Genomic DNA, 14,846 nt, shown 5'->3' on the forward strand with positions numbered 1-14,846 from the left:
ACTGACAAAACCGAGTACACCGACTGAAAACAAATTAAAATTTGACAATTACGAGTACATTTAATCAAAGTATTTTATTTGTCCGAAAAAGTTGTATGGTTTATTTCTGGTGCTTATTTGGTGCATAATAAGAAAATGAACGTTCATACAGGGATTCAGATCGTAATTGTTTTTACGTTTTTTGTCGATTATCTCGCAAAGTAAGCATTTTTTACCCTATATGTATTAAGAGTTTTAGGCTTATATATGATCATAGAATCAGCCCTGAACGTTTGTCGGTGGAATTCTGACACAGCCTGTATAATCGATAGTAACAGCGTGATGAAGAAATGTCCAATACGCCGCCGGAAATCGCAGATGATGAACGCAGTAATTGTTCTGTCTCCATAAATTATGTAAATAAGTAGGTAATTGTTTTGCAAATAGTAAATTTCTTGTTTTGTTGATAAAGCTGATAAAAAATACTAATAAAAAATTGTATTAACAATTGTATTTGTATTGTATGTATGTATGTATTTACGTATTTGAAAAAAGTAGATACAAAATAAATTTGTAATTTTTCCAATGATGTCTTTTGCTTCGTAGTTCGTGCGATCGCCTAAAAAATGTAATATGCACCTCGGCCAAAAAGTGTCTTTTGTCCTCGTCTGTTTTCAAGCCTCTGCTCCGCCTTGGCTAGAAAACCCAGACTCGGGCGAAAAAGATGCCCTTTTTGGCCCTGATACCCAAATAACTATGAATGTGTTTCGGTCTAACAATTCAAAATATTAGTATTGTGACAGTTTAATTATATTAACATTATTATTAACAAATTGTAAGGAACATAAAATGTTAAAACAACATTTTCAAGTAACTCACCTTCCCATCTTTTATCTGTAACAGCACCGTTGCTAAAATTGCTTACGTCTTTTAGAAGCCAGTTAGCATTGTCCCAATTGTCTTGCATTAAAAAGTTCACTGGCTCGTTATTTATCGTTTCTGCTGGGGGATCAATGAAGATCGGATAATCACTAGTTTCCGTTATACAACAAATTTCATTTTCTTTTTGTAGAGTAACGATATCCCCGCATACATATTTGTGCAATAAAAAATGTAGATATATGTGTATAATTTGGAACTAAAAAATTTTACATTATTAAGACAGTGTGTGGAGCAACAGTGTAATTTTAATTATTTTCCACTCTTACGTACAAAGAAAAAGATTAAAAGGTGTCTTATCTAGATACTATTAGGCATTCACGATCTTTTTGGGGCCGAGTTGGCTATGACCATCTAGTGATTTTGTTGGCAGTACCTCGGTGATAACTATATTCCCTAAAGGAAGTTGACACTTTTTGTGTTAGGTTAGGTTGTTTTCAGTTTAAGGTTATATTTTCTGAATAAGTACATTGTTGCCGCATCTGGTTTGTCCTTTTTAAATTGGAAATATTTTAATAATGGATTTTTTTTGTCGTAACAAAATTATTTTGGCAATTTTGATTTTTCTTTGACAGAAATTAAAATTATTTTTACACACTTAATAAATCATTTACTTTCTTACGAATATTAAAATAATAAATATGGCAATGCGGTGGCAAGAAAATGTCGAACAGACACTGACAGGAAAAAAAAAATTGCATCCGTTGCATCACTGAATCAGTTAGTCCAACAGGAAAAGAAAAAATCATAGCCAACTCGGTTCCAAAAAGATCGTGAATGCCTAATACGTCTATCTCTATTTTACGGGTTTATTCCTGGCGCCAAAAATTTGTCTCGGTATAACATTATGTTTCTTTAGGTTCTCGGAAAGTTTTGACTGAATATCGCTCTTCTATCCAAACGAAGTTGTTTAGGAATACCTGATGGAAGAAATCAACCCCCCCGTTCGCGACACATGTGAATATTAGGGAGAATCCGCATCTCGATAATTCCTCACTCGTGTATTTCCATAGTGGATTACACTACTTGGAACTTAATAGAATAATTTGACACTTTCTTTGGAACAATACAACTCGTGCCATAAAATATTCTAAAAACATTACATAGTACCTGTGTGTATAAGGACTTACCTTTCGAGCGAACAACATTTGATATATATTACTCAATATGTTTAACACTTTTTTGGTGCAGAAAATGTTCTAATTCTAAATGACAGCTGAGAACTGGACCGAATCTAGAATTTGTAGCTTAGTCATAAACTGCCCCCTCCACAAAATATTTTTGAATTATCTATATTCTACAACAATATTACCGATTAAAAGATTAAATTCTAAAGATAACAATTCTTACAGGATTATTATAAATGAGTGTCCATCTTAGTTGGCGTTGTTGACGTAGTGGATCAAATTATTTTGTGTGCAACCGTGTGCGAAATGAGCACATAGTACACTGCTCCAAAAAAGTTAAGGATATTCTGGATAGGTGAATAGTAACGCTCGTCTGCACAGGATACGATTGGTTTTGGAAACCTTAGATTTGCAGGAAATTCAACATTTTCAGCTACCTGCACGATCCCCGGACTTCAACCCCATTGAACCCGCCTGAGACCTTGGAAACACTCTCGCAGAATATTTGCCTTATCCAGAGAATATTCGGGAATTGAGAGACTTGTTCCCTATTTTGTGGCAACAGATCCCCCAGGAAGAGATTGACAACTTAATTCGTCGTATTAGAGAAGTTATACGGGTACGAGGACCAAATACCGATTATTTGAAATTAAATCAAAAATTATTTAATTCAATTTAAATTTAATTTTATTTAATTTCAATGGTTTTACTTTTTTTTACTTCCATTCTGTATTGATTTGGCTGAAAATGAATGGAATTACACATGTGTATCGATTATGATCCCTATTCTTTCGTTCTTGTTCACAAACCGTAATATCCTTAACTTTCTGGAGTTTCAATTAATGCAAATAACAGTGTTTTGAATGTTTATATTAATAATTTTTTTTTTTTTTTTAGTAGGTAGTAGATTGTTAATGTAGTAGATTGTTAAATAAACTTTCCTCACTAGTGAGTTTACTTTCTCCATTTTCCTCATTAGTGATGCAAACGCCTATTTTCCTCACTAAATTGAGTGATGAAAGTATCATTTTCATAAGCGATGTTGGAAAAAATAATTTTCTGCCGCAGTTGGCATTTATGACGTAATTGAGAACTGAGCACTTCGCGTACCCAAAACGACGTCATTTTAATATTTGACACAAATCAGAACTTTTAGAAATAATTTATTGTCACACTTACAACATACTCGTAGCTGCATATTTGCGGTATAATCTTACAAGATCTGGATTGGTGACACTGGTGACAATGAAAGTTTGCTTTATGCCAGTTTTTGTATCAGGAACTGTCATCCTGAATATGATGTTTCACTCAGTCTGAAAGATGCTAACATCAACTTTATTAATTTAATTATTCTGATTTTAACAGAAATTAATTAAGTGCTTAATTGGTTACGTTAACGCTTACACCTGATATATCGGGTCCCAAAAGTACCGCATTTCCTTGAAAGTATGTCGTTTAGAGATATGGTAGTGCTGTGAAAATATATTTTTTTTAATCCCGTCTAGGAGTCGGAATTTAGGAAATATACGCAATTTGAAAATGTAAAAAAGACAACGCTGTAAGCTGAGAATTATCTCTACCTAAAAATACTTTTTCTACTTCGGTCTCACAATGAGCAATTTGTAACACCGAAAACAGTTTCACAATAGTATATTATAATATAAGTAGTAAAATGAATGTGTTTTTTTCACTAGTCGTAAGTTTGGACAATACGACGTGTGAAAAAAACACTAATTTTACTTACTACGTATATAATACGCTATTTTTTGCAATTTTGAATTAAAATAGCACAAATCCAACCCACAATAATTTGAAATACATTTCTTGACAAATTTTATTATGTACTGTCATGTTTTTTGTCATCTAGTAATCAACTAGTAGGTAACCATGAGAAGAAAACAAATACTGTTTATTGATTTTCATGATTTTCCCTAAAACGTCGAATTTGTAAGTGTAATAATTTGTTGTTTTGAAGCGAGTTATAAATGTTGTTTGGACCTCAGCTAAGAGTAAAACACCAAATTTGCAACTTCGGAAGACTTATGCGCGCTGCGTAGTAGCAAAAAAAAAAACAGAGAAAATGTTCTCACTATTTTTAGTTTTTGCTGAATATCTCCTAAGGTGTAAGTCTTATATAAAGAGTTGAACTTACCTTTCTAAAACTAGATTAAATTCGCTGCAATTCGAGCTCAATGCGTCAAGTAGTTTCCAAGATACAGCTCTTCAAAAATTTGATATTTTTTCCAAAAAATGAAAAAGTTTTGTTTAGGTCTATTATTGGGTGTAAGTCGTTTTATCGACAGAAACTGCAAGTCCTGCAAATAAATTCCTCCATGGGCCATTCAACTCACCCTGGTTTGTCAGTCAGAACCACACAACTCCATTGGGAGGTAAATCTTCCAATCATCATTCCTGCACGATGTTGCACGGAATTCTTTGAGAATGCGGCTATACATCCAAACCCGCTCGTTCCCGAATATGTCGACTACGACGAAAACACCCCGCTCGGAATTATCCGTATTTAACTTTGTGGGTCGATCACAACACTATGTATAAACAACCCTCGCTGTACAAGCAGTAGAGCCCGACAAAGCTGTGCAGGTCAAGCAGCGCAACGGGAACTTAATACTTTTACAACATTGCCTGTAAACCTATTGTACAGAACCCAAAAAGTTAGATACGATACGAAATAAATACGTTCAGGATACTAAAAATTACAAATCGCGATCATTCACAATTTTGGGAAAGTTTTACCTGGAAATTTGTTGAAGGTACATCAGATAATTTAGGTAATGTTGTAGACTTAACTAATATTATGAAAATTTTAAGTAAGTACCAATAATATTACAAGGGAAGTAGGAATTACTGTTGCCTTAAAATTTAAAAATTGTATTAGGCTGTCGAGAAAGTTCTGAGCGTTTTTTAGAAAAATAGATAAAAATAAATAAAAAAAAAAAAAAATTTTTTTATTATAAATATCTATTACTGAAAAAAATTACACAACAATTAAACTAAATATTCGCCGTTATTGTCAATGACTTCCAAAAGTTCCAAAAGCTCAATTCCACGACGATAGAAGATGGACTCTTTCGTCTCGAACGATTCCGATCTTTACGACCTTCTTCCCCATTTAGAAATTTCGCAAACCATCGCGGACAAGTAGACTCTTTTACCGTCCCGGCACCTTTAATTCTGCATATATTTCTTGTGGCTGCTGCCGCTGAATGTCCACATTTAAACTCATACAACATTAAATTACGATTTCGTTTTTTCCCATGTAAACAATCAATTACCAGAATGTAACCAATTGAATAGTATATTTCAAACCAAGAAAATGCTTTCTTGCAGACCGCAGGCAAAGATTATAAACCGAGCCGTAGGCGAGGTTTGTAAGTGCCCAAGGTCTGCAAGGGCACTTTCTTAACAAGGTTTGAATACTAGTTTTTCCCTACCGGCACAACTTCTTTGAAAAAAGTCAAAAAAGATGGTTATATTCCTAATTAAAACGAAAATTTTGAGAATTTAATAGTAGGCTGGATTATTTGTTTAATTAACTTGTCATCGCATTTGAAGATTTGACGTTTGTTCGAAAATTTGATATAAACAGGGTAAAGTAATCTATTTAACATTTATTTATATATCTTAAACTTTAATTTCAGTATAGAATCTCGGCTTTACAACTTGCTTCATTGAATTGGCTTTCATTTATCAATAACTTGTTTCACTTTTGACATTTGTATTTTGGTATAGTTTTACCATAAATATTTCTCACCTCAAATGAGGTATCCACAGTCTACATTTCTAACCGGTAGGGAAAAAAATTATTTAACTGAGAAACGTCAAATTGTTTATGGACAAGTGTACTTCATATTTTAAAAAACTAACAAAAATTACCAATTGGTTTTACATTTATTTTATATCGTGAAACAAAATATGTACCAGAAAAACGCTCAGAACTTTCTGGACACCTAATAATTTAATGTAACTGGAGGAAAAAAATGAGTTCATGTCCAATTTTTTTTGTGATCCGCTTGAAAATAAAATAGTATATATCATTTAGAGTAGAAGGTCTTTTTGTGCTTCGCCCAGTTATCGCTGGGCTCGGCACAAAAAGACTCACTTCTACTCTCTATGATATTATATACTATTTTCCTGTTGTAAACACAACCCGGAGACATACTGTAAATATTTAAAAAGTGATAAAAAGAAAATACACCAGAGCAGGCGTTACAAATTATCACTCATGTCGTAGCGGATTCTATGGAAATAAGCGTTCAACGTAACTACATGAGATCGTTCAAGGATTGTTTTCAAATCATAATTTTTTAATGGAACGAACTTGAATTATTTTTAAAGTTGAATCTTCTTAAAACACAAGTTCGACGACAAAATAGCGACAAAATGAAAGTCGTTTATAATGCGGGATTATGGCATTAGTGAAGATATCTATATTTCATCTCATTCTCTCATGCCATAATCCCTTACATTACCAACTAATCTCATAATATACTATTATCGAAAATATTTATCATTTTTAAATGCGGATTTATTATATCTGCGTCATTTTATAGATATGATTAATTAAGGAAACGACAAAGTGTTTAAGTATTGTAAGCCTATTGTAAAACACAACTGAATTGAAAACAACCTCCTCTACCCAAACATATGACTCATGTTTGTTATTAGGTTCTTATGCGCTCCATACACACTCCGGAAATCCTCAGAGAAACAACTGAGTAGTCCCAGCAGATTGTTTCATCTCCGACCACATCCTTGCAACAGAAAACCTCATCCTCATTTTAAACCCCCATTGCAGTATAGGAACAACCGTCACCTCCGATCACGTTCCGGTAAAAACCCATTTCGATCCCCAGACTGCTCTTCAAGCAGGATTGCCTCAGGGTGGCATCCTTTTTCCCTTTCTTTAGTATACTGTAGAGATTTTTCCGTTACAGATGACTCCCGGACCAGACTGTTTGTCGACGCTACCCCTGTGTGGACAAGCCAGAAGAACCCGGTGGTAGCAGGCAGGATACTCCTGGATTACCTGCAAGATATCACCATTTGGACGAACGCCTGGAAAGTCAAACCGAACCCTCTCAAGTCTCACCCCCAAGAAAGTTGATGGATTTGTTCTTGGAAGCATTCCACTAATTACAAAACTAACGCTATTGTTACAATGATTCTAAATAAAGGACGATTTTTAAAATTTGGCGTTGAAGTTGGCGTTGAAGTTGGTGTTGAAGAGTCGATTCTGAATGAACTATACCTACGGGTTACGGAAAACGGATCAGCTGTTTAAATCTTACGTTTTACACGAGTGGTGCGTTCACAACCGACTCTCCAACACCAATTTCGATGCCAAATTTAGAAAAACACCTTTATATACATAATTAGAAACTTTTACTACAACTATCAATTAAGGGTTGAACTCATTTTCGATTCTTAAACTGATAATACGAGTACATGTAAAATCAAATAACAATATGTATATTCTACAATAAGTATAATATGTAAAAATATTGCAAATAATAAATAGTATATTATACACCAAGGTGAAGAAGTTCATGATTATAGCCAGAGCGCCAAGATTAGAGCCCGAGGCGTGCCGAGGGTTCTAAGGCGCGAAGACTATAAGGGAATTCTTCACCGTGGTTTATATACTATTTTTTTCACTACTAGATACGTTAAAACCTTTTCTGATAATAATTATTAATCAAATTATTTTTTTCACTACCAGTCTCAGAAGACGTCATTATTGACTCTCGAACCGACCCCAGAAATAGAATTTCTCTCCCTAGGTTAATAATAATTTTCATTATTAACCAAGATCAATAATGAACAGCCGTCACTTAGCAACGAAAGATTTTCGATGATTTCATTGGTTAACGTAGATGATTTTCATAGCAACCGTTGAAAAATGAGAACTCAGATCGTCGCATCAGACAAAATTATTTGATTAATAATTATTATCGAAAAGGGTTTTAACGTATCCGGTATAGGACGATTGCGCCGGTATTACCTGCCCGTCTTAAGCTGATGGTACGATTGCGCCGAGGCGAGCCAAGTGGTTGTTAATACCTGGGCACGATTGCGCTGCACCCCTGATTCTGTAAGCCCCTCAATAAAATACAGGTAGTAGGTAATGGTGGTGGCGATGTCAAATTGCAGCGAGGATCGAAGGTTTTAAAATCTTAAGTACTAAATTGCGGCGCGCGGTTAGTTTGGGTCTTAATAACCTGATGTAAACTGCAGCGCTTATAATCTTAATAAGGGGTCGGCTTATCATTTAGAAATTTTCAAGTAACACTGCACTTCTCAGTTCATTACGCAGATGTATCAAAGGTGTACATGATGCTCTTGAATCGATTCAAATTAAAACGAATCGAAATCAGGATTTTCTTCAGGTGAATGACATAAGAAAAACATTATAATTTTTTCTTGCCAGAAAAATTTGAAATTTTTGTCAACATCGTCAAAAATTTACGCGGACGGTACGTTTTCACACTGTACAAATTTTTTTAAACAATTATTTACTGTTCACAAATATAAAAATATAATTTACCTTCCAATGATTTCGAAGAAAATTTTGTTTCCCGTTACTATTCTCTTTTCCGAAAATTGCAGACTTTGCAGATGATTAATTAGTTCCTTTAAAAGTCCCAGGTAAGGGATAGTTATTATTTATAATCGTCTACCTGCCCACTCCCTGTGGGGTAAAATGACAAGCACTGCTATTTACTTATTTGGAAATCAGTACCTGCTTCCCCTAAAAGATTAAGACTTGACCGCCGCTGCAATTTGATACTACCCAATGGTGGGCCCCAACGATGTTTGTAATATATACAAACTACAGCTTTTTCCGTGCTTCCACAATTTCGAAATTTAAAATTTTCGAAAATTACAAGAATCTTGCCACGTTCACTAAGCATCTTCTCCATTGTAGCGTTTGTTCCAGCGATCACTTGAATATTGTTGGACGAGACTAATGATTTTAGTAAAACGCTGTCCGAATATTCCCAACTACCCCTACTTTATTTGCAAATAGCTACAGTCGAACGTTATGGATGTGGATTGGGGACTTGTCGTTAAGTTGGCACTACCAGCAAAAGTAACTAGGCGCGCCAATAAGGTTATTGGAATTTATGACAGATCTCACTAATGTACAGTTCAATCATAAGTTTTAAGCGACCTTGAGTTTGACAATTCATATCCAAAACATTTCGAGTATACCTTCCTAATTACCCTTCCCGTTAAGGGATTAAATTTAGTGCCGGCGCAATCGTACCTGTGGATTACAGGTAGTTTGAGAGACCCCGGATTATAGCTGGTCATAGCGGCGCCATCGTCCCCTGCCCAACGTATCTAGTAGTGAAAAAAATAGTATATAAACCACGGTGAAGAATTCCCTTATAGCCTTCGCGCCTTAGAACCCTCGGCACGCCTCGGGCTCTAATCTTGGCGCTCTGGCTATAATCATGAACTTCTTCACCTTGGTGAATAATATACTATTGTCTGATGCGACGATTCGAGTTCTTATTTTTCAACGGTTGCTATGAAAATCGTCAACGTTAATCAATGAAATCAACGAAAATCTTTCGTTGCTAAGTGACGGCTGTTCATTGTTGACCTTGATTAATAATGAAAATTATTATTAACCTAGGGAGAGAAATTCTACTTCTTATCGAAAATAAAAAATTAAATAATAGTAGTTTATTTAACGAGTTCGTGTGCCAAAAAAAGCCCAAATTACACAAGAACGAGTTGAATACAACGTTTTTTTGTTCGACGAGCCCCCAAAGGCTCTAAATCGCAGAAAATCTTTAAAATTAGCTTGACGTTTCGTTTTGACAAGTTGTCAAATTTATCAAAATCCGTTCACACAGGAGAAAATTCTCAAATTCTGACAGTGTCGAACAAAAAGGTCTATAAAGTATCTTTTGTCTTCCGAATAGTGAAATGTCTATTATTTTTTCCCACAGTCTTATCTTAAATTAAAATATTTATTTTTATATTAAGTGCGTGAAGAGAGTGTTTTTTGTGCATGAAAAGGTCTTTTAAGCCGAGACGCAGGTCGAGGCAGTAAAGTATTTGAATGCACAAAAAACATCTTTTCACACGAAATAGAAACAATATTTTTTCTATACTCATAATTGCTTTCAAAACTGTAGTGACCCAGTTTAAAATTTAAATTTTATTACCGGTACCGCCACGAGAGCGCGCCATAGTACTAGCGGCTAGACTCGGTACTAAGGGATGGGGTTGGTAATCTTGGCGAGTTGGCGACGCTGTTGAAAAGCGGAAATATAGCGGGGATAAAACGGGCTCGCGCGGGCGGTTGAAGGGGGTAGGTCACTTTTGTTTAGTTTTTCGGAACGAACACACCTTGCGAAGAGCGATCCAAGTTTCTCAAATTTGTAAGTTAAATCTGAACAATTACACTACCGTTCCGAGTAGATATTTGTGTCCCCGTGAGGAATTCGACGTTTTTTTAATTCACCTGGGTAATTTATTCCACTTTAGTTGCTTTTTTGTGTTTTGTTTTGGGACCAGGACCACGTGGTAAGGGTATGTTGTAGATTTCATTTTGTTACATGCTGTTTTTTTTATGAAGCGCCCATTTGTTAATTTTAAGCGTTATCTTTCCCCCGGGAGGTTCATTTTTTTAGCAATCTGGTAATTTCGAAAATTAGAAGCCGTCGTCCGAACCGCGTGCGTCCATTTTGTTTTTTTCCACTAACATTTTCTAACGGCTCTCGACCCGCCATTTTCTTTTTGTTTAACCTTACCAGCGATTATTGCATTCGTGATTTATGTTTACTGATATTTGGGCCATTTAAAGTGGTTTTTATTTATCATTATTTAACTTTGCGCTTAGTCCTCTTTTATTCGATCATTGTTCAATGTTGCGCTTTGTTTTGCTTATTTTATCATTGTTTAATGTTGCGCTTTGTTTTGCCGGATTTTCTCAGCGTTTAATGTTACGCTTTGTTCGATTGAATTAAACTCGGTTGTTGTTTTTTTTTCCTTGTGTTGTCGCTAGATTTCGGAAAAGTTAAAGTTAAAATGTTGTAAGTACGATCACATGGGGTCTAGGTGACATTCAGGAGGTCGGGGGATTCTTTAGTCAAATTTCCGTGGGGGCGACGGTTATGTAGAACCGTATAACGGAGGTGGTACAAGTTCTGCTGTATGCGACTCTGAGAAGCTGACGTGAAGTCCCCGTCGCAGTTATAGGGATCTCGGGAGTTTGTCGGTAAACGGTTGGTTGGGGAAGGTGGAACAAGTTCTGCTCTATGCGACTCTGAGAAGCTCATCGTACAACCCCGAACGCTTATATCACTCGGAATTGGTCGGTACACAGTAGTCCGACACGCGATACCTCGAGTACCTATAAATGTCGCTGCTTTCAAGACGATTCAGATTTTTCTGAGTCCCCTCGCGGCCGAAAGTTTGTTACCTCCAGCTCTAAGCTCCCGTTGGCGTACCTTGACCGCGTAGTTTCAAATAACCATTGTTTTTGTCATTAATCTAATTGTGAAATATGAGTAATACCTGGGATACGGTTTTTGAAGAGGGTTTTTCATCCGTCCCTGTCTGTAATAACTGCCTTATAATTTGTTTACTTGTTTTGCAAGCTTTAACTGTCATTTTGTCTGTCATGTGCCCGTTTTTTCTGTTATTTTAAATATTGATGCATTCATCTGGTCGTTTAGCTTTGTGATGTACTCAACTAGTTAATTTCTCGTATTTCGTTAAACTTAATTTCTGTTCTTGGTATTCGTTTCAATTTCTTTTTCATCAAAGTTATTACAGGCATTTTTAATAAAAGGTATTTTGAGTCCCTCACATGTGTGTTTTATTTGCGGCACTCTTCCAACTGGAACCCTCATCGTTTGCATTCCGAACCTTTTCCGCCAAAAGAAAATCACAACGTAGGGCTCCTCCGATTCGATGACGATCACGACCACATTTGTTACCGTTTTGCGCAGGTTCGAATATTTGGCGGAAAAAGTAATGTATTCAAATCATTACAAAACTTAATTTTAAAATTCAAATTTTTGAAGGAAATCTGACGTATATCAACCAGTGACCATGTGCCTAGGTAACTAATAAAAAACAGTGCGTGAAATGAAAAACAGAAATAGTCATGTGCGTGATATCGCATTTCACACACTTTTATGTATTGTTTCTATATTTACTGCAGTACTAACAATGTAAAAAAAAATACACGTAAGAAAATGACCCACTTCACATACGGATAACTATGCGTGAATATCAATTTTTTGAATCAATTATAGAAAAAATAATTATTTATTAAATTCCGATTAGATTTAAATGACGAAAAATATAAATTAAATGTTACCTACTTGTATTGTTTTTAATAACGGGACAATCTCTAATATCGATTTCCCATTCCCCATAATCAACACCGTCTGTTCTTGATTTAACGAAACTAATTCCAGTTTCACCTTCAACTTCCAGGTAGTAGGATTGCGAAGAGTTAAAAAAATCTCCCTTTTTATGATTTGATTTAAAAGTGCGACCCAGTTCAGGAATGCATTTTTTGCATAAGGCTACATAAAACATCACACAAGTTTGTCCAGCTGGCAACGTTAAAGTGGTTGCTTTCCCAGTTGTTATTTTATCTGACCACATAAAGTCATCTAAAAATTAACTCTATTGAATTGATCTCCATTTGTTCTTATAAAAATTACATTATTTTTTAATTGGATAACATTGTTTTTATGTAACATGTCCATCTGTCATTGGGTAACTGTAATATTCTGTAATCAAATTTTTCTTCATCGCTAAAAAATATTTCAATTTCAGCTGATGGGTATACTGATAAGGAGATCGACATTGCCTTATCAAATCGCAAATAGTTTGTTCTATTAGTTTTAAAATCTGAAAATTTTAAGATATTGTAAATTGTGGTCATCTTCAATGTCACACAAATAAATTAAGTAATAAGAAAAAAAACTAGTGCTTACCTTCCCATCTTTTATCAGTCACAGCAGTTTCAGTAAAATGGTTTGAGTTCTTGATCTTCCAATCATCATCATTCCAAGTGTCCATTTTCAAATATTTAGGAAGATCTTTAGATTCTTCAATGATTGGCGGGGACAGATAAACTGGTTTATTATATCGCGCGTTCAAATAAAATCCTGGGCTGAGTAGGCGTTGGAAAAATTAAACCGTTTAGAACAGTGTAAAGTTTGAATTTCCCGCGGTTTGACACGAATGATATTTGTTTATGTTTAATCGGTACATAATTGAACATGTTTTTCTTCAGCAAATGGTGCCCTTATCGTTACGTTATTCTAGTTTTGATGTAAAACATTGCCAAGAAAAAAAAAAGAAAAAATTTTTGGCTCTAAATTTTAGGTTAGCTATCAACATGCTCCAGTTAATCTACGCTTTAAAAAAGCACAACAATTTTTCCAACGCCTTCCCAGCCCAGGATTTCATTTGAACGCGCGATATTTCGTTGCGCAATAAACTTCTTTCCCTTTTTGCAATGTGATTACCTCTCCTCCTGCATATTGCATTAAGATAAAGGAAAAGCACACCAAAGGGAACATCATGATAACCTGAAAAAAAGTAAATTCTGAAATACCTACTCGTACCATATGATACTGCTACTTCGCTAAGACACATCGATAGTTTTAGTTCTGATAAACCTCGTTTACTTCAACTTTCTATAGTTAACACGTTAAAGGTAAAGCAATCATTAATGCGTATGTTTAATCTCGGAACAAATATCATGAACCATTATGTATTGAATTGGAAACTACCAATAAAATTTGTGTAAATAACCTAAATAATAAATGTGAATTCAACGGAGGAACCACCAGCAAATATTGTGTGAGTACCCGAACAAAAATACAGTAGGTAACTTCTACTGGCGTGGTGTGTCGCAACTGTCAGAGAATGTAGCATACCTACAACATTCATGTTCGTATACTTACAGTTAACATACAGTTGAACGCAAGTCACAACATAATAAATTAATTAATAAAATCAGCTAATAAAATAGGCAAAAATGAAGAGGGAATTTTTCCTTTTTTTGGTTTTTTATAAATACAGTTTAAAATTTGTAATGAAATGTACCTGCAACATTTTAAATTTATCTAGTGTTTTTAAGAATACGTGGAAGGATTGGGGCAATTACTTTGCTTTCCAAGAAAAATTGTGGAATTCGCTATTCATTTTTGCCCAGTTTATATTACACATTTTCTTAAAAAAAATATATACATCATATTTTAATGATGCACCCAAGTAAAGTCTTGCCATCAAAGTGAAACAAAACACAAGTGTCATCTCACTCATTGAGACTGCTCACAAATGCGTATGAGTATGAGCGGTTTGGGCGGCATTCCGGTATTTTGACATAGTTTATAGCTATTAAGACAACAAGTGTTTTATAGACGATTTAAAAATCGAGGTCGTAGTTTAAATCAGAGCGACCGCAGGGAGCGAATATTTAATAGACCGAGATTTTTAAACTATAAAACACGCGTTGTCTTCAAGATTTTTTCTAACACTAACATCTTATCAGAAATTTTAATAAATTCAGAAATTATTCGAGGGGCGTCACAATACACAAAATGCGAAGGTTGCCGTGGGTACTATGGTAATAATATCAACAAATTTGGAAAAAAACAATTTTCATCGTTGAAATGTGCCAAAACGTTCCAGAAGAAATAAGAAAAAAGGGGCAATTTGTTACCAATGAAGTCTAAAAGTGCATACGAAAAGGTGTATGTTTCGTTTCAAAGCCGGAACAAACAAAACAAC

General features: G+C 34.9%; 1 protein-coding gene across 11 annotated transcripts in view; it reads right to left on the reverse strand.

Moving 5' to 3' along the window:
- Positions 1-14,846, reverse strand: part of LOC138127825 (uncharacterized) — a 41,984-nt gene that overhangs the window by 21,190 nt on the left and 5,948 nt on the right. For 2 of the 11 annotated variants that reach the window (XM_069043899.1, XM_069043896.1), the window contains exons 2-5: positions 13,040-13,639; positions 12,764-12,953; positions 12,416-12,712; positions 859-1,117 (exon numbers count right to left, since the gene is read on the reverse strand). In XM_069043899.1, the coding sequence (XP_068900000.1) occupies positions 859-1,117; positions 12,416-12,469 (313 nt within the window). In that variant the 5' untranslated portion in view covers positions 12,470-12,712; positions 12,764-12,953; positions 13,040-13,639. Of the gene's footprint in view, positions 1-475; positions 752-858; positions 2,140-4,197; positions 7,208-12,415; positions 12,713-12,763; positions 12,954-13,039; positions 13,640-14,846 lie in introns of those variants that run through there. The other 9 variants (XR_011158442.1, XR_011158441.1, XM_069043897.1 and 6 more) reach the window with 9 other exon arrangements.

Source organism: Tenebrio molitor, chromosome 4 (assembly GCF_963966145.1).
Source record: "Tenebrio molitor chromosome 4, icTenMoli1.1, whole genome shotgun sequence".
Classification (NCBI taxonomy): domain Eukaryota; kingdom Metazoa; phylum Arthropoda; class Insecta; order Coleoptera; family Tenebrionidae; genus Tenebrio; species Tenebrio molitor.